The sequence below is a fragment of the Opisthocomus hoazin genome, chromosome 3, assembly GCF_030867145.1.
Source record: "Opisthocomus hoazin isolate bOpiHoa1 chromosome 3, bOpiHoa1.hap1, whole genome shotgun sequence".
NCBI classification, from domain to species: Eukaryota; Metazoa; Chordata; class Aves; order Opisthocomiformes; family Opisthocomidae; genus Opisthocomus; species Opisthocomus hoazin.
The window spans coordinates 90,641,608-90,662,517 of NC_134416.1; the positions used below are offsets into that span (position 1 = coordinate 90,641,608).

A 20,910-nucleotide genomic window follows, 5' to 3' on the forward strand; every position below is an offset into this window, starting at 1 on the left:
AGATGAGAGATTGAGAGCTGGGATTGTTAAGCATTATTTAACAATCCTCAGTGTTTGGCAATAAGTTTTTTGTGTAGACTAATAAGCTCATTAAATATTTGATGGGATATTATGAAAACATTTGTGTCTAACTGAAACAGCAAGTTGTTTTTCCTGTAGTTTATTACAAGTGTCATCAAAATAAAGTGTAATTCATCAGCATTTTATGCCCCTTGAAGACCGTAAAATGAAAGGTACTGGGGTCCAGGGTTAAGTGTCCTCATCTTTGGTGGTAAACTACATCCTTAGGCTCTGTGACCTTAGAAAACCAAAGGAAGATACTTTTTTTTTTTTCTTAATATATAACCAAGATTTCCATACAAAAAAAACCCCAAATAACAACACGTAAAAAACTACGGTTTTAAAGAACAAATTCCAACCTCTTTCCGGCTATCTTCTCTAAAAGAGAAAACACGAGTTTTGCTTCACTAGAATCCAGACAGGTTCACACCAGATTTTTATTACAATGCTCAGACTTTACAGTCTGTAGAACAATGTAAGTTTTAGCTATTACCTATTACATTTACCTATGTAGTAAGACACAAAGATAAGTAGCTTAAATGTACAGGTAATTAACCTTTTTGAAGACTCTACTAAAGTCAGCCAAACGACACTTCCAGTAGTCTACCTCATCCGTAGGGCCTGAAAGGGGACAATTGTTTCATACTAGAAATGCTTATGTAAATATTCACATAAAACAAAATACTGACCCAGCCCAGAATCCTGACATACCAGTAGCAGCTTCAACATGATTAACCTTGATGGGTAACTGGCATTAATAATACACAGAGCAGTGCAGCAGTTTTTGACACTTTATTTGTTGCTCCTGACACCCATAGAAACTATGCTTTATTAACACGAAAGACCTTTAATTAACTGCTTGTTGTCATCCCTGCTATTTACAGTCCTAGCAGGTCAAACACCTTCCCCCCTCAAGTCCTCATCTGACATTTAATGCAAGCCTACATCTTCTAGCCCCAGCAAAAGCCACCTCCTGCCTGCCTCGGGCTGTCGCCCTGTATTGAGTCCGGCTGAGATGCAGTTAATTTTCCCTATAGCAGCCCTCATAGTGATGTGCTTTGTATCGGTAGCTAGTAAGGTGTTGATAACACACCGATGTCTTGGCTACAGCTGAGTAGTGCTCCAACAGCGTCAAGGCTGTCTCTCCAACTTTTCCCCCTCCCCAGCAGGCCAGGGGTGGGCAGGATTTTGGGAGGGGACAGAGTCAGGACAGCTGACCCAAAACTGACCAAGGGTATATTCCATACCATACAACATCTGCTCAGCAATAACAGCTAAGAGAAAAAGGAGAAGGAAGGGGGGGCATTCATTTTTACAATGTTTGTCTTCTGAAGCAATCGCTACACATACTGAAGCCCTGCTTCCCGGGAAACGGCCAGACATCACCTGCTGATGGGAAGCAGAGAATAAATCTTGTGTTTTCCTTTGCTTCCACATGCGGCCTTTTGCTTTATTAAACTGCTTTTATCTTGACCCATGAGTTTTCCCATCTTATTTTCTCCCCCCTGTCCTGCTGAGGAGGTGAGTGATAGAGCAGCTTGGGGGGCACCTGGCATCCAGCCCACGTCAACCCACCACACCCCCACACCCCATACACCATCCTCTCCCCTCTGGTGACAGCTGATGTGGGGTGCCAATACAGCAGACTGGATCAAGGAATGGATCCTGCTGAAGAACCAATAAAGAAGCTTCCCCCTCTCCCAGCCAGATCAGTCATTTTAACTATTTCTGCCAGTGCAGCGCACACCAGGAAATTCAGACAGGATCGTGCCAAATGAAGGGGGTGATCGTTTACAGCACTGTCAATGCCAAAAAGCAGGTAATCAAACTACAAGAAAATTAAGCGCTATCTATGTATGTGCAACGTTCATATACCAAAAGATTTTATCTCATGCCTAATACAAAAGAAAAATAATAAAACGTTAGAAATGTATCTTCTTAAGGAGACGCTTGTGCCAAAAGATATCATTATTTTCAGAAGTAATGATGACCAAGTCAACACAGAAAAAAAACTTCGCCAGTCACATAACTTATCCTCCAATAAAAAGGTTTAATCAACTTATGTTCTCATGTTCTAATGAAAAGGATAAATATTTGGAATAGAAACATTATTTCTACAGTGTTTAAGTGCCCGACAAATACTTGCACTTATCTTTGGTTTACAGAGAATTTGGGGCTAAACAGACCAAACCCACTTTTTCTGAAGGTACTTTAATACTGCACAATGTTAATGTGTATTTAAATATTTCTGATAGGTACCGAAATGTTATTATTTCCATTCCACAAAGTGGGAAGCCACAGGCAAGAGATTAAATGCTCACCAAAAAATCCACCACTTTTTAAGTGACCAAAGAAATGCAGTTACATCTCCAACTGCTGACCGGTTCTACTACCCTTAGGTCATGCTTCTTCTACCTCTCTACTCGAACTTTTCTTGTACATTCACCCAGTAAATACCACTACAGCATGCAACAGAGAACGTACACGGAGAAGTCAGAATTCCAGAAGCATAATGTCTAATCAATAATCAATATTAAGAACTAGCTTTCAGCTGTATAAGGTACAAATGTTTTAGGAAGCCAAGAACAACACTAATAAAGAACAGTATTTCTTTTCTAATTGTCTCAAAGCAACTACTTGCTAATTATTATCAAGTGAATCAAGACTAATCAACTCCAATACAAGCATTGTATAAAGACTGGTGCATTCAAGTCCTAAAATTTACATTGCACAAAGCTAAACCTAAAATGCTGCTACATCAGACCCAGCACATTTTAAATTGTTTACAATTACCATGTAAAAATATTTTTTGTTTTCCTCCCAAGTGCTTAGCTAACATAATGAAAACAAGATAACTTTATCTCGCCTTTCGCTCAGCACTATGAAGATGAATTTCATCACACACACAGTGTTTTAAAGTTCTAGTCTGTATTTTTAAGATGCTTTCAGTCTGACCTAGCATTTACGGTACCTTTGTTCTAATCAGATATTAAAAGATCAGCCCTGTTGCACCAGATGCAACAGTAAAGCGCTGCTGTGGCACAGAAGGAAAGCCACAGTCTTATCTCAGAAAGAGTAATACTCTCTGTAGCAAGAAAAACACAGCTTGTGTCTCCTCTGTAGCCTCTTACATTTATGACTGACACAAAAAGAATCGGATTGCTTTTCCCCCGAACCTTTGAGAACACCCCCATACACAGATGTTTTGCATATACCAGTCATTCTCAATCAGGAGAGTTCAGGCCTGGCTGCACCCACCCAAAAATCAAGAGAACTGCAATAAAAGCAAATAACTTGCTGTCATAAAACAGAGGAAGCAGAGTGTTTCAATGGTTTCCTGTTGAGAAAAAAAATCTGCCTGAGCAGCAAGCTATTAGCCCAATTTAACCTAGAAATCTGAGAGGCCCTATCTACCCATTAGCCATCTAAGAACTTAAAAGTCGACCAATATCCAGTCTCACAAAGACAAAGCCACTGTTACACTATGGAAAATCTCACCCATGGAATCCCTTGCTCTTCTGAAAGTTCAAATTAGACCATCTCGTTTATATTTGTGAACACTAAAACGTCTGCAACACTACAAGCTTTCAGGCTGCCAGCATTACGCGTATGGCCTGTAGCAACTGCAAATCGTCCTGCCGCAGCACTGCCCCCCATTACAACTCCTCCTACCAAGTAGGAAACGATTCCTTCGCTACCGGAGTTTGGCACCAACCGAACAGCGAACTGCCAAACTGGGGAAAAAGGAAAAAAAAAAAAAGAAGTATTTCCAAGTAGTTTTGCCGTGAGAGGAGTTTCCGGATATCGCCGAAACCCGCCAAGGGGACCCTCAGCCCTCCGCAGGGCTCCGCTCCGGAGCAAGGGCCTAGAGCACCATCGCTCCCCTCCGCGCCGGGCCGCTTCCCGCCGGCCGCCCCGCGCAGCACTCCAAGGAGCGGCCCCTCCCCGCCAGCGGCTACACAGATGCGGGACGCGGCCCCGCGCTAACCGCCGAGCTCCGGGAGGACGGGACGAGGCCCTGTCAGCCCCCGCCCCGCCTGCGGCCGCCGAGAGCCGAGGAGAAGGAGGCAGCGCCGCCTTCCCGCCACCTCGCGCCGGCGAGGAGGGGAGGGGATGGCGGCGCCGGCCGCGCAGGCGGGATGGCCCCCGCGCCAGGCCCCGGCCCAGGCCACCCCCCCCAGCTCCGCACTCACCCGGGCGCGACAACCTGTCCGGGCCGCGCGCACAGCTCGCGCACCACGCCGGGCCGCTCCGCTTTCAGCTTGCGCTCGGGGCCGGCGCGCTGCGGCCGGGTGCTGGCGCCGGGGGTGGCGGCGGCGGCGGGGCGCGGGGCGGGCGGCAGTGGGGCGCACAGCGCCAGCACCGACCCGATCTGCACCGCCGCCCCCACCGACACCTTCCACTCCAGCAGCCGCAGCGGCCGCGGGCCCGGCGCCCGGAGCTCCGTGACCACCACCCCCGCCGGCCCCTCCGCGCCAGGCCCGCCGCCCCTCTCCGCCGGCTCCTCCATCGTCCCGGCCGGGGAGGGTGTGGGGGTGTCGCTATGGCAACGCCCGCGCCGCCGCAGCTACCGTCGGGGAATGGGGGGGGCTCCCCGACAGTAACCGGCGGCGCCGACAGGCAGCGAGGTCACGGCCCCTCTGCGCATGCGCCGGGCACCCCGTGTCCGGCCGGGCTTAAAGGCACAGGCGCAGCCGGCCCGCCCCAGGCCCGCTTCCGGATCCGCGCGCCCTCACCTGCCCCGGCGCGCGGGAACTGCTGCTCCCGGCGGGCGGCGCCGGCCTACCAGCCCCAGCGTGCACCGCGCGCTCCCGCCCGCCCCGCCCTTCTCTGGGTCGCGCATTGCACGCTGGGGGCTGTGGTTCTCCCCCTGCGGCCGCCGGGCCTGGGGCCGAGCGGCCCCCTCGGGAGCACCGCGTTCCTCCTCGGTTCTCCCGGAGCCGGGAGCTGCGCGAGAGGCCATTTCCAGAGGGTGTTTCGCTGGCTTGCCGGCAGCCCGGGTTTTGGCGGGGAGCGGCCTGGCAGCGCAGGGCCCGCAGGCGGTCTCGGAACAGCAGGTTCTCCTGAGGTTTGTCCTCCCGAGGTGTCGGTGGAGGTGCCTGAAAACAAGGAGGGCGTGGGATGGTTGGGAATTTGGCCTGCGGGGTGCTGCTGCGAGCTTCGTGACGAGGTGGGGTTGTGAGGCAGCCACCACCACCACCACCACCAACTGGAGAGAGGGAAGCTCTCGAATGAAAGTCGCTGCGCATCTGTCGTGCTCCTTGTGTACAGGCATAATGACACAGTGCATGATCATGTAGGTTTTCTAGATCCCTTTCTCGTGCGATGAGCTGAAGGGACATGCTTTTTGGAAAGCCTCGAGGTTACATCGTAAAGAAGGCCGTTGACTGTATAGTCCTCCACTCGTTTGCCAGAGAAGTTGGGAGGTATGTTATGAATGAGGCTAAAGAACTGCGAGAGGAATGGTTCAGTGTTACGATGAAGGCATCTCGACACTGCTTAGGAGAAAGGTGTTGTGCTCATTCTCTTTCTGCTCCAGAGTTCTTGTCCAAGGCAAGTGTCTTCAGCCACAGCGTTGAGAAAATGTGTACCTACTCTGTCCCGGGGTGTGCAAGGAGGGGGTAATACTGCCTGGCCCTTATTGGAGGGATTACGTATAAGAAATTTTGTTATTATAGTAATTAACAGGGTCTGAACTGTGGGAGATAAGCAGAGGATAAGGCCACACACTGAACACTGGATTTAAAGCTGAATACTGAATGTTAGCTATGTGAGCTCCAGCTGTTCTTTGCATTTTGACTAGTAGTTTTAATTCTTACGTTCTCTAATGTGTATTATTATTAATAACATTCTTTTAATGTTGTCGTGTGCATGCAGTAAAGCTCCGTCACAAAAGGTGAGTCGTTTCCTTTCTACATACTATTCATTCTTTCACAAGGCTGCACAGTTCTCACTGGGGAGACTGGTAGTATCTCTCTACTGCATGTGTTGCTCTATTTGCCATTTCTTAATCTGAAATAAAAGTAATCAGCACTGAAGAAACATGTCCACGTCCTTTTGCCCATGAAAACTGAAGTTTACACCATCAGTGACCACTGATGAGGCCACTGTGGAGCCCCACCAGGAAGGGCTGACTTGCAGCATTTCTTCTCAGCTCTCATCCGACCAGTGTTTTTAGCTCACACCCAGGCTTCTTTCTTTTGGGGAGTGGATTGATAATGTTCTGCTCAGGGACAGCAGGCTGAGGCCTGCCTCGAGAGTGCAAAGGAAAAGAGAGATCCTCAAAGAACAGGAGAATTCATCAGGAACTTCCCTATTGTTAAAGCTTCTGTAGACTTCCAAGTGTAGCGAAACCCTGTTCCATCAAGAGCAGTAGTCATGATGGTCAAGGAAAGACTGAAACAATAGCTGAGATGGGAAGAGACCTCTGGAGATCATCTAGTCCCTGTCCACCAGCTCAGAGCAGGGCAACTGGCAGGTTGCTCAGGGCTGTGTCCAATTGGGTTTTGAATATCTCCAAGGATGGCGACTCTACAGCCTCTCTGAGCAACCGGTGCCAGCGTTCAACCAACCTTCCAGTGAAAAAAGGTTTTTCTTGTGTTTAAGTGGAATTGCCTGTATTTCAGTTTGTGCCCGTTGCCTCTTGTCCTTTCACAGGGCACCACTGGCAAGAGTCTGGATGTGTCTTTTATCAACCCTTCCCCACTCCCACGAGATGTTTGTACGCATTGGTAAAATCCCTCTGGAGCCTGCTTTTCTCCAGGTCCCAGCTTTCTCACCCTCTTCTCGTATGACAGATGCTCCAAGGCCTTCGATAATGGTTGTGGCCCTTGCTGCGCTTGCTCCAGCATGTCCATGCCTCTTTTGTACTGGGCCCAGCACACCCCATGTAGTGTCACCAGTGCTGAGTACAGGGGAAGGAGCACCTCCCTCAAAGCTATTGGCAGTGTTCTTCATAATGCCCCATGAGATGCTGTTTTCTTCTTTGCCGCGAGGGTTACAGTTTCTGGTTTGTGGTGAGCTTGGTGTCCACCAGGGTCCCCATGGCCTTTACTGCAGAGCTGTTTTCCGGACACCTGGCCCCCAGACTGTCCTGGTTCCCAGGGTCATTCCTCGCCAGGGATGGGATTTGGTGTTTCCTTTTCTTGATCTTCATGAGGTTCCACTCTGCCCATTTCCCCAGGCTGTCAAAGTCCCTCTGGATGGCACCACAACCGTTTGGCCCATCAGCCACTCCTCCTAGCTTCGTATCACCTGCAAACTTGCTGAACATGCACTCTGCCTCATTGTCAAGGTCATTAGTGAGGACGCTAAACAGTATTGGCCCCACTAGGCAAACCACTAGTGAAGGGGTAACTAGCGACAGGACCCTCTTAGCATAGCATGAAGCACCAGGGACCAGCTTTATACTCATGCAAGATCTTTTGTTTTTCCATTTCTGCCATAGGAAAAAACCTCTTTAAGGAAATCAGAAAAGACTGCAAATTTTCTCCAGATTTCCCGAGTGTAATCTTGCTCTGTGTTTGAAGATTAGCGCGGTTAAACAAACTGTATTTATTGGTACTGAATGTCCCCTTACTGTATGCGGGGATGATAGTCTTGGCGGCAGAGCAGAGCCGTGTCATAAAAATGATGTGACTTTGTTTTCTCTACAAACACCTCAAACTGATGGTGATTCTATTTTCCTTTTGCCTGCTAATCTCCCTCACCCAAAGGTGTACATTTAAGGTCAGCTTTCTGAACACCTGCCATTTTCTTTAAAGCTGGCCTACCACGCAGCTTTTATATATTTCAACAACATATCTGTCCTACCAGAAGTCCCTGAATGGACAAGAATAGCCAATATGTGATCCCTCACCAGCAGGTTGCATGTAAGAACTGAGTGACTGAAGTCTGCCACTGCATGGTCACACAAGGGCTAGAATTTGCGATGTTACAGGTAAGGGATGAAGTAAGAAGAGCTCACCTCCCTCACCTTACCAGCCCTGATATGTTAACTCTTATGTCTGGAAGAAAATGAAGGTGTGCTGCAGCTTCTGCAGTACTGCTGATCTCAGAAAGCCTCTGCAGCCCCTCCTTCCACAGCAACTATTTCGTGATCTTCTCTGCACCTGTAATTGTGCAGATAAAAAGCTCAGCTGGGAGAATAACAACAGAAATCTACATAGTTATTATTATTGTTTCTACTTACTTTGATTGCACTGAGACAAAGCTTTACAAAATAATTGGACTGATCAGTCCCAGGTAGGTGCAAGGGAAAATGCCTGAGATGTGTGTGATGAGAACATTAGAGGAGGAATCTGTGATTCTCTTAAGTAAGTAGAATTCTAAGGAACACACTGTGTTAAAATGCTTGACTTCATGTCTGGTTATACCAGATGGCTTCCATCAAGAGGCAGATGTTTTCCTCAGTCTTCCCCTGAAATAGGACATCAGAATTTAACCACGCCTTTGTATTTGAATACGTAGCATGAACAAAAGCATATGCTGTAGATATCAACTTCATATAACTGTCAAGTGAAAGCACTAGGGTGGTAGATATGGCCTTTTGGGGAAGCATTTCCTGAAAGTGATAGATTTTTAAAAATACACGCTTTCGGTATGGCTGACTTCTAAGAAGATTAAGGAGATAATCTGCAGTTTATTTGCTTAAGGTTGAAACATGCTTATCTAAAACTTTTCTTGAAATAGAAGATAAATTAAAAAAAAAAAGAGGCTGGGCATGCAGCTGCGGTGCAGGGTGGCTGAGCAAAGTCGCTCTCGGCTTTCCCCCGTGGCTGGGGATTTGAATGAACCAGCTGTCCCGGTGCTAGACAGCCCCGTCGCCAATTACATGATGTAATGTTGTTGTGAGAGCTGTGTCTGAACTACTCGGGAGTGATGCAAAAGTTGTTGAAGAGTCACAGGCTGGCCAGTCCCTGTGGCAGGGAGTTTATAGCTATTTATATGCAATTCCTCAGTGCGAGAAGTCTGCAAGGTGGTATCACGTTTGAATATTACAACAAAATTTGGAGACATTCAAAAGCTCTCATAACTCTTCTGTGCCCAGACACCTTGTTGAATCCACTGTGATAATCAGTGACAGATTTCACTCGGGGAAGTGAAATAACCTTAGTCTGGTGTCTGAGTGTTTCCAGCAGGAAGGGAAGCTTTACCCTCCTCAAAACCTGGCAGGACTGACCATCAAAACTGGAAACCAGAGCAGCTTTTGCTGTACGTGAGCGCCTGGTGTAAGAGAGGTTTGGGTAGTTTCCATTGTGGCAATCCCTTCCTGTTTCTAGACTCTTGACTGCTCAGCCAAGGACCTTTTGCCAGGGCTGCTGCTGGCTTTTGCAGAGCAACTCAGGGAATGACTTTAACACATGGAATACAATAAAATGCATATCTGAGGCTTGATCCCACTTGCACTGAACTATCATAAATGTTGTCAGTTGCCTTCAAGAGGAGACAATGCAAATTGTTAGCATCACAATAATCAATTAGCAAGCAGTATAAATTGCACTGTCACCAACTTTTGGATCCCCTAGCTCTTTGTGTTTGAAAATGTGATCTTCATGCTCCATTCACAGAGGATCTTTTTTTTTCCAGCAAATATCTTTGGCAAAGCTCTGTGCTTCTCAGTGGAAATATAGCAGAGACTAATTTAGCTTCTCAATTTTTGTTTTTCTTGGGCAACCTGAAAGAAAAGGATATAAAAAAGAAATAATCTGTGAAAGTTACATTTTCCCCACAGCTCCGTCTTTACAAGTGGGGTTAATTTTGCACTGGTGGATCTGCACAGGTGTGTTTTCAGCAGTGCGAATACCTTTGCATGGACATTTTTCTGTCTAGCAATATACAAACTGGCTCACGCCAGTTCAACCGCACAAGAGGTTACCACATGCACAGCGTCGTGAATGTGGCTGGCTACCCATACTTATCCTAGCACAGACACAGCCTTTTGGTCCTGCCCTTGAAAACCCTACAGGTAGTTGTCATTACTCATAAAGTAAACCATTATTTACTTTGTTGGGGCTACTCCCACGGTGCCTTCACAGTCACGCTTCACATCTTGAAGCCCACATAGTTTTGAAATGTGTGACTCGGAAGCATGAATCAACACTTCTCCCTTTCCTTAGCAGGGTTGTGCACAACTTAACATCTCTGCCCTTCTCTGCAGAAGGAGAACATGTCTAAACATTTTCATTTCAGAAGAGAAGCTGATGACAGAGGATCCTGTGCCATCATAACAGAAGTTAATTCAAGCTCTAGACCAGGCCATCGACCCGCATGGGCCATTTTTATAACCGAAGCAGTTTGTGACTGCAAAACTTCAGAGCGGTGATTTCCAGCCTGTGCTCTGCAGGCTCTTGGGGCTGGCGAGTCTGTGGACAGTGATTAAGAAAGACGCTTTGCTGTCTAAGTAATCTGCAGATGTGAAACTTTTTTGCCCTCACCTGCACTGGAAAATGTATAGACATGAAAACCAGCAAACAGCTGGAAAGCCCTGCTGTAATGAAACGCGTGCTGTTCCTGCTGGACTTGTGCGAAAGGTTTATTCAGACCAAAACTTTTTATCATTCCCTTTTACCCCTCCCACTGCCATGTGTCTCCAGCCCAAGGCAACAGTGGGAGTGTTGGACCCCACTTTGGCGACAGGCCAGGTGGGCAGTGCTGCGCGCTGCTCCCCTCCTGTGACAGAGCCAGACCGCTCCCCCAGCCTGGGAGGACTTGCATTTCTCTGTAGTCTCCTTCAAGCAGAGCACCGCAGAGTGGTCCATAAGAGAAATGATGTTGAGAATATTGAGTACAACTCTTATTTAAATGTGAAAAAAAAAAATTATATCAACAGGGAAAAACCCACTCAGCTGGGAAATGAAAAGCGTGTTGTTTCATCTGCACAGGCACAGGTAAAACATAACAGGTAGGATTCAAAGTTCAGAAGACGATTTAAATGAATACTTTCCTGGTTATGGTAGATCAGGAAAAGTTCAGACAACCAAGCAGGAATGTAGGGGGAAAGTAAGAAGCTGTCAGCAGTGAGTTTTAATCAAAGAGAAAAATCATAGCACTGTAAAGAAGATAAGCTGAATCGAAAGTGATCAAGAATGGAGCTGCTGATAGAAGTGACAACAAAAAATATAATTTGGTCTGGTGCTTTGCTGAGGAAAGATGTGCCTGGAGACAGAAGTCATTAGCAAGTGAGAACAGAGTGAGGCAAGCACCATTTTTTTTTCAAAGCAGGGATGAAAAGAAGTACATCTGAAGCGGAAGGGGGAAGATGGTACAACCACATAAGCGATCAAAGAAGACATACTATATACTGAGTTAGCATATGAGACAAACATGGTAGCTTCATAAGCTGACCTTACAAACCATAAATTATGGCAGTAGCGTTAGCTGTGGGTGTTTGAACTGGTGAAAGTGGAGTTCCATACGCATTACTAAGAAACCCGTAATCATACTTTGAGACATGCAGAAACAATGTGGGTGACTGCACGAACTGAGAGCTAAATCCTTTTTCCCCTTATACTTTGTCTGAAAACTTGCTGTGTGGATGGTGCTGTGATTTTTCTTTTCCATCATTTCAGGAATATTTTGGGGGAGAGACACTTTTATATTCTGTTCTCGTGAAGGCAAAATTTGAACTCACCCTGATCCTGCTGATGGACAGTTTTAAAGCAAAGGAGGGAAGGTCTTAACAATGATGCATGAGGAAGCCTCAGTCAGCATCTTCTCTGCTCCAGGTGCCAGCTTCTTACAGCTTTTGATGCATCACACAGGGGGAGACGCTAGCTCTCAATTGGCACGGTCCTAGCGTATGGAGTCATTCACAAGAATAGTCGCCTGAAGGAAACATAGTAAGAGCTAAGAAGCCGCAGTATACTGGGGTACTCCATCACTGGGTTTTGGGCAAATGTTTGTATTGTATGCATCTCAGTTTGACAAAAATGCTTCTGTCTTAGAAATGCAAGTGAGTAGAATATGTATCTGGGGGGCATTCTTCAGTATACTTAATTCAGTTTTTTATAGTAGCAAAATCTACTAATCTAGTAGAAAAACAAGCTTCAGGTGTGAGAGCACAAGTCAGAACCACCTTCACACAGAATTTAATTGTGATCGAGACTCTGGTAAACATTACACTTTTTGACTGCATATTTTGCACATTATTTGCATGACATCTCCTTTTCTCTCTTTCCCTTGTTGGCTGACTTTGTGCCCTTTTGGCTTGTCCCTTTTTTTCTTTTTTAGCCTAGTGGTGATTCACTGGAAAAAAATCCATTTAGCCAGTGAGCAGGAATTTATGACCTATTTACAAGTGAACTTCACTTTACTTTTCATAGGCCAAAGTCAACCCCTAAAGTACCCCCCGGATTGCATTTTAGAAACTGTGTCAAGTTCCCAGTGATGCCGAAGGACTCCCCTCCAGCCTGTCTGTGCTTACCTCACCTGGCCTGCCATGTCGTACATGCTCTTCACTGTTTGCTTACCCAGAATTTATTCTCTTAAAAGAACCTATATTCTTGAGTGTGGACTGCGTGTCTTCTGAAAGGTCTCTAGAAGATACTGCATTGCAGGAGGAATAAAGAGAAATAATGGCATTTGAGGTTCTACTCTCTGCTTCCTGGGATAACACCCAACGTAACTCTTGGTCGCTGAGCAGTTGCAAACTCTGCTGCAAAGCCTCCACATTTCAGAGAGGATAACCCCATACTTATGAGCAGGACAAGTTAATATTTTCCTAGCAGTCACCACAGGATGGCAGTGCAAGATTTTGATTTTCAGCCTCTGTTTCTCTTGTGTGTGTACGTGTCTTGCGCGTGTGACTCTGTAGTTAGACAGAAAATTAAAACCAGTAGTGCTTTTTTTCCATTTTGAAAACAAAGATATACTAGTTTCCTTTCAAATAGAGCTGGATTATGAAAACACCAATAAGAAAACAATGTTGCTGCTGCTGCACGTGAGGTGTTGCCATAAATGCCACATTTCAGAAATGCACCTCAGCTTTGTTCCTGTGCTAACTATGCATGAATTAATTTACACTTCCCCTCCCCTTCCCCCCAACTACACAACTTATATTGCAAAGATCACTGAGATGATGTCTTCTAAGTGGCTTTTGAAATCAGGGAGCTTGCGTCCTAAAATTGCATCTTTGGCCTGTGTGGTAAGGCACACTCCCTGCCGGTGTGGTCCCGAAGCACGTTCTGCCAACAGAGCTGCGAGCAGTTGCCAGAAGGTTAGTTCAGCCTTCCTCCTCTGTCTCCAGCTTCACATTCCCATTTTCTTTTTGCAAGACAAATCAGGGAATTTAGTTTGTTGGAAAAGGTATCTGACAAAACCAAACAGTTTCTGATTAGTTCATCCGTCTGGCTTGCAGTTTGGGTGCCAGCGCCAGCAAGAGGAGGCAGCAGGGAACCTGGGGTCACCTTTCCAGCTGCCCCTCATGCCCAATCTGGTTAATGTGATGGCAGAGCTGAAGAAGGCTTTCAGGCGTGGGCACCGCTGGTTGTTGATTCAACTGGCTTGCCATTGTGGGTGCTATTTTCTGGTTTGGCGTTCACAGTGAAATGCTGATGGCATAGCTTGCTCCATGACATTTTTGTCAGGATGTAATACAGTAAAGTATCATCAGGGCTGCCAAGGGCAGCGCAGGGTTTGAACAACGCATCCTGCTTTGAACTGCTGCTGAAATACACCCATACACTCAGCCTCTTACTCGTACATGTGTCCATGCTAGTGAATTGCACTGACTGCACGGCTGAATCTCTACAAAAGACTATGCAGGTGAGCTCCAGGATACTGAATGCTCTGCTGACAACTGTCATAGTTTCACAGCTACTATGATTATATGAGAACCTTGTTTGTCACTAAAAAACTTCACAGTTCAACAGAAGAGTTGAAAATATGAACTCCCTGGCTCAAAAACATGAAGGCACATTTAATTTGTAAATCCATCATCTTCAGAGTAATGCTTTGAGTGCTGGGGACATGCTTTATGATTTTTTTATCCTTGTGACTGGCAGCCCTCTCATTTCTTCTCTTCCATGTCATCCCAGTGGCTGCATGAGGAGGGGTGTTAGGGCCTGGGTTTGAATGCGGAGAAGCGAATGGTGGGTACTCTCAGCTCCGAACTCTGCCGCTCCTGTTTTCATTAAGCAAAATCTCTGAGAGACACAACATGGTAATCTTCACCTATTTTCTCAGACTGCTGCTGGATACAGATAGTTTGATAGTTTGATAGAGAAAAGCTAAAGGGTTTTTCAAGTGGCAGCTGTCTGTCAGCCTTGCTACTTTTTAAACACTTATGTACATGTCTTTAGTAGGCCCAGTAGTCCACTGACAGATAAACAAAACCTACAGTTCTGCAGTGCTGCTCGAGGTGTAATAAAGGCTCCACAGAAATGCAGCAGAGCAGCACTTACTTCTGCTTTCTTCCATTCCCAATAAAGGGCAGTTGTATGTTTCAGAAGATTTCTGGGATGACTGATGTGATCTGATACAGAACCAGCCTGTGTGTAGCCGGAGTCTACACTGGAAGACTCAATGGAGGAAAAATGCATTTTCCATAGCTAGTAGCACCCAACAGTCTTAGCTGTATCTGAGAGAAGTGCTACGCTTACACTGAGGGTCAGTCTTATACTTCAGCCCATATCAGTAACATTTCTGAAATCTGGTATTTTTCTTTGCAGAATAACTTCAGGTGAATCTTTTTGTTTAAAAAGAAGATTTTTTTTTCCCCCCCTCAGGACATACCTTTCTCTCAATCTCTTCTAATGGTGTAGTGATAACTGGAAAGTGGACAGAAATGCCTATTTAGTATGAGATTTGGCTACATTCTACATTGTCTAAACAGAACTGAGAAAAACCACCTACGTCTTCACTCTAAACTGCAAAAAAGCTTTTCCCTTCTTTTCCAGACATCATATAATTTGGGTTTTCTTCTTTCATACATAGAAAAGAGTAACACATAGTCACAAAGAGTACATGTGTGTGTGCAACTGCAGCAACCCTTTGAAAACAAACCTTTAGTGCTACAGCTAATATTATATGTTTCAAAATGCAGTGTCCTGAAACAGAGACACTGCAAGTTCACAACTGCACAGACATTGGGCATGTCACACAGCCTGCAAGGAATTAAGCTTCACAAAAAACCCATGGCACAGGGAAGTACTTTGATTCCCAATGGTGATGATATGTATTTCCATAGCAGCCAGCGGCAGGGCCGGCTGCAGCTGCAGTACTAGCGGGGAAGTGGGGAGCCGTTCTGCAGCATGTGACCCACAGCCTGGTCACCCACCACCTTGGGCTGGTGTGGGGTGCTGTGTGGGTGTTACGGGCAGAAGAGGAGTGGGACAACCTCCTTGTATATCTGCATTAGGATGGGGATCCTACTAGGCTTGCTGTATTACAAGCCCATGTAAAAGTAGTTATTCTTCTGGAGAGTTTGCAATATCATAGAATCATAGGTCAGAAAAGACCTCTAAGATCACCGAGTCCAACCATATGAAAGAGACCAGAGCAGTAGCGTGGTGGGGAGGACTGCAGCATCATTACCAGGAGTACAGATGAGCCAATGGCACCGGGCCCCCCATGTCAGAAGGGTGCAGACACTGAGCAGTGGTGATAGAGGCAGACCACAACTGTGGGCAGACACTACCTGTTGTCTCTAATGCCTTTAATTACTCGGGCTGGAGCCCAGCTGTCTCCCTTTAGAAGGTACCATTTTGCAGGCGTGTTTATCCATGTGCATGCACTTCACAGTGCCTTTCTCCAAACGCTTTCCTTTGGCAGGGGCAGTTTGGGGCTGAAGAGGGGAGGAGATGGTCAAAACCAGAACTGAAAATATGCAAAGGGAAGAGGAATATGGGAAGAAGGAAGAAAGAGAAGGGAGGAGGGCGGGAAACACAGAGGGCCTGGACATTTAAGATACCAGCTGAGGACCTACAGTGGTGGGAGAGGGGTCTTGAAGAGCAACAATGATCAAAGAGCAACAGACCAAGTGGTACTGCCTGTACACAAGCACGTGCTCACACACATCAGAACTGATGGAAAATGGGCATTAGGAGGAGGGAGGCTATCTCACGTAGAAAGAGGCAGGGTTAAGCCATCTGTGGCTGTCCTAGCTACAAGAAGGCCCCAAATGCCTCCTGCTCTGCACCCAGTTGAGCTACTGGGAACTGAGGCTCTGGCGGTGCCCACAGCTGCTCTCCCAGAGCACCCTTCAGCTGCAGCAATGATGACACTGAGCAGCAGGGCAGGTGACTGTCAGTGAGGCTCTCCATGGCTGCTGGCGAGCAGGCAGGTTGAGCTGTACATCTGCAGGAGGTGGGCAGAGCTTAGAATAAAACCCAGATTTCCTGTGCCTCAGCTCTATCCACGAGGCCGTCGCTTCCCCACGCACTAATCTGACATTACAGAACGTATGGCGACGCAAAGCCACAAAGAAACTAATTTAAGAGAGTAGTGGGCGTATGACTTGCATGCAATGTTTCCCTTTCACTGCAAATTTCTCATTTACTGTTATTTTTGCATAGGCCCGTGTGACTGAATTCCCATAAAGTGGTCTCCCACACCTCAGGCAGTTGTTAGAGCAAGAGGCAGTTGCTGGGCCAATCTGTGCCTGGAAATTAGAGAGAGGCAGACACAGGCCAGGCATCTGAGAGAGACACCGCGGCATGAGAAGGGATATATGAACCACTCTGGTGCAATTCAGTTGTTAGGCAAATGATTAAAGCTAAAAAGGAGGAAAAATGAACTGCTTCCCTGGTTGTATATAGAAGCTGGACATTTGTGGAGAGTGAGCAAGTGGAATGGTTATCAACAATAAAGGAGTAATAAAAAGATAAGATCTTTGCATTCCAATTAAAAGAAAAATCATTGCAACAGGATCAGATGTTTTCCCTGGCAAAGAGGCAAAGAATTTCTCTCCAGGCAAGAGACAAATACCTACTTCTTCCCTTTTATCAAGTATTAACCCGTAGGCCTCTGATGGTAAAAGGCAGAGAACCAGCACAGGAATTTCTGTTGCAGATGGGAAAACACTTTTTTTCCTTTGTTCAAATCTGAAGAAAGATTGGACCAATGAATCAATGGGGTGGAGGGAAACCAAGCTGTTAGGAGATTAACATCAGGGGAAACTTTAGAGCAAGATGGCTTTTCTGATGGAACCGCGTAAGAAATTAAAGAAACAAATATCAGCTTTGCTTCCCCTTCCTGCCACCCCCACATTAGCCACATCTTCACAAAACATACCACGTAGCGTGTACTGATTCAATGGCAAGGCTTACTTCTGCGACAAACATTTTTCTCACTGAGACTTTCAAAGCTCCAAACAATTAAAAACGAGTATCAGATTAAATGATCCAATAACAAATTTGCAATATTCAATGTCAAGGTGATATAGGTACAAATGCTTGAGTCAATGGAACAAAAGTAGGTTTGCCTTTTCTGTACTGTTTTTTCAAGATTGTTCCAAAGTAAAAAGAGTGATGCCTAAGGGTTAAGCACACGATTTACTGAAGACCTTCAGAGGCCACTTTCTAGCTTGTCTTCTCTCTGTCAGTGCCAGACAGGTAGAAAGATAATCAGAGAGGAAGTTGGTTTCACTGAATAATCTTAAGCGTCCATCATGGAGATTGCTGCTTTTTACAAAGTCAAGAAATGTCATTGATTCAGCTCCTTAGGAAGCCTGCTAACTGCTTAGCCAAAATTTCAGGAACTATTTGAAAAGTAGAAGTGCTTCATAATTTAATGTCAAGTATAGTTTTTAAATCTGATCGTTACTTGAAAATTTTCAAATCTGTTTTCAGTGGAAGATCGAGTTTTTTATTTTGTGCATGTGCGGTGTAGACCTGAGCAGAGTATCTGCTTCCCATGGAAAATGTTGACTGTAACTGAAAAAGAGAATGCCTGAAAATGTAAGGAAATGCAACATTTCAGCCAGCATACTGAAGCCAAAATGATTTCATCTGAATATGGCACAGTGGTACCTCTTAGAAAGTGTAGTGCGGTGACTTGGGTTCCCCGTTCTCTTCTATGAACAAGTTTGCTATCCTGGCTTTAGCTCCCATGGTGCTGGGGAAGGTGTTCTCATGCTGGGGACAGCTGTGCTGTGCCATGGGAGGTGCGGGCTGAGGGGGAGACTCGCTCAGGCAGGTGGGACTTCTGGCCTGTAATGAGATACTGCAGTCACATTTTGTAGATCACAGTTTTGAAGTTATCACTCCTCTGCTGAAAGATGTCAGTTTTCCAGTGGGAAATCCATTCTCCAAAGTTTCTGACCAGAACTTATGTTTATCAGTCTCCTAATTCCAAAACCTCTTCTCCAGCACTTCCTTTCCTTTGACAATCCACTAATAGCTTCATTCCCTCCCCTATCATTGGCTCATCTTTCTTCTTATGTGCAAGCATAGATCTGCTGAAACATGTATATCTCTTGTCTCCTTCCAATAGCAATCTCATTCTTTGCATTAACCTTAAATTTCAAACATATTGAGGAGAAAGGTAAGAGGGTTTTGTACCTGTCATTTGTTTCAGTACTGGGATCTAAACAGAAATCCATTACACCCCCCACTTTTACTTTTTACATACATTATAAAAATGTTTTAACAGCATTTGGCAGAACACAGCCAGTGAACAGACCTTCCTGATAAATATTCACAGGTTCAAATCTGCAAGCAATAGGCTAAATTATTGTCGAGACCTCTTGCGTATGTTAAGTACAATGTCTTGGAAGTACTTCTGCAAGTTTCTTATTCTTAGTGGATGTTTATTCTGTAATCACTGGGAAAAAATGTACATATACACACACACACACACACACATATACATATATATATATATATATAAATCCAGCTGTTGTTCCATTCAAAGTTTCCTCAAGTAGGTACCCAAGTGGTGTCTTACATTCATTCCTTGTGGTCAATGAGGATGATGAATACATCCTTGGTAGCAAGATGACGGTTACTTCCTCATGCCAGGGGAATACCCAGAACAGCATTAATAGATGTCATTTGCAGGAAAATAGTCTGACCCACTGAATCTTTATTTTTTGCAGAGTAGATAGTAGCCATTTATTTAAACATTTTTAATGTTGCATATGTATGTGTTTTAAAAAGGGGGCTTCCAGTACTGTGCAAAGTATTTGTCTAAGTAACCTTTCTGTAGTTATTAAGAGTTCAGGAAAACATGAAGACCCATCTTAAAATAGGCCAACAACTGAGCTTCTCAAGGGTACCTGCTAACCTAGCTATTCCTAATTTAGCCCTAACTTTGAGCCCTTAGAGCCTAACTTAGCCTCTTAGCTTAGGTACCTGAATGTGAACCCTCCCTCCCACACCGTTTCATATCTTTGGTCTCAAATAGGGAGATGAATTTGGTCTCTTGTATTTTAGGTGGCTGCCTGAATGACCAGGCTGCAGGCTAATATTGGATAAATCTCTCTCATCCTCTCCTATGAGGGGTGCTCCGCTTAATATCAATAATTAAGTACTTATTTGAGAAGGTATTTGGACCCTGAACTCTGCTGTATTTCCCAACTAATGGGCTAGAGAGACAGGGTCTTCTCTCTCCCTGCTCCCCTTGCTCTACTTCAATTTCTAGACCTGTGGTAGTTAATAATTTATATGAAATGGAACATTTCCAACAGTAAAGACGGAAAGAAACCAACCCCTTGGTACCTATATCATCCCCAGGTTATGCCACTAAAGAGAGATTTGGGAGAAGGTGTTTGGATACAAGAACTATTTTTAGACAGACGAGAGTTTGGATCAACAAAATTTTTTGATTGAGTTGAACTTAATACTTTATGGGTCTAATCTTTATCTGCCTGTGCCCTTATGCTGCACTGACTCTTCCCCATATGGTGAATTTTGGGGGAAAATGAGAGAAACTCAGCTAGAAGAATATCTATTAAAATATTACCACAAAAATGCAATACTGTGATACATCCTGCAACTATGTTGACTTTACACTGTCTTTGAAAGATACTACTAAATCTGCTTCCTTTAGTTCATTTTAAATGTTATATTCCTCTGGTAATTTTTGTCAACTGTGTTTCCCTAATTTTTCTTTTAAAATATTGCTTTTAAATATTAAAAGGTTAATGTTTCCTTTTTCTGCTTCCCTCCCCCCAACTTTTCTGGTCTAGCATAAATGCCAGCAGGAGAAAATGCACTCTCAGGCTGAACTCATCCACTAGCTGTAAATATTCTGTACAAAATTAGGCACAGAAACAGATACCTGGTACTCTGGAAATATGGCTTTAACCAGCAGTATTGTGACAGCTCAGGAAACTATGCACTGACAATCAGCAAGATCTCTACCCTGATGAGTAACAGAGGAGATTTGCCATTGTCTTCTCCCACTGAAGTATTTACAGGTGAACTCTACTTTCAGAACCCATTAGACATCATAATACTTTTGCACACAGCCACATTTTCCTGAACAATATGGGAAGGACAAATTTTTGAATTAAAAAAAGAGAAGTTCAGATCAATTACAGTTTTTTTCATCGTGCTTTAAACATACTGTTTCCTTTTTTCTTTAAATAGTTTTCTATGTGGTTGCTGAAATGTCTTTGTAAGAGAAGCTACAATACTCAGACAAGGAAAGTCCCTGGTGGTTTTTAAACACCATTTTTATTGAGATTTTTTTTTTAATTAAAAAAAAAGGATCTAATAAGCACACCAGTTATAGAAACCGCTTGTCATCATGACAACTTTTTAAGGTCTATGAAGAGTAAGCAAAATGACATGTGTGTCATGGGTTAGTCTGTGGAGGTGTCTGAAGTGTTTTGGGAAGGTACATTCTAAAGAAAACATTTTTATCTGCAGAAAGTGTATTCATCAGACAAGGAGATTTGCCATGCAG

General features: G+C 45.0%; 1 protein-coding gene across 2 annotated transcripts in view; it reads right to left on the bottom strand.

Moving 5' to 3' along the window:
• CTDP1 (CTD phosphatase subunit 1) overlaps positions 1 to 4,693 on the bottom strand; it is a 125,290-nt gene extending 120,597 nt beyond the window's left edge. Inside the window, exon 1 of one of the 2 annotated variants that reach the window (XM_075417041.1) lies at positions 4,254 to 4,693. In XM_075417041.1, the coding sequence (XP_075273156.1) occupies positions 4,254 to 4,570 (317 nt within the window). In that variant the 5' untranslated portion in view covers positions 4,571 to 4,693. Of the gene's footprint in view, positions 1 to 3,732; positions 3,753 to 4,253 lie in introns of those variants that run through there. The other variant, XM_075417042.1, reaches the window with a different exon arrangement.
• Between the last annotated feature and the right edge of the window lie 16,217 nt (positions 4,694 to 20,910).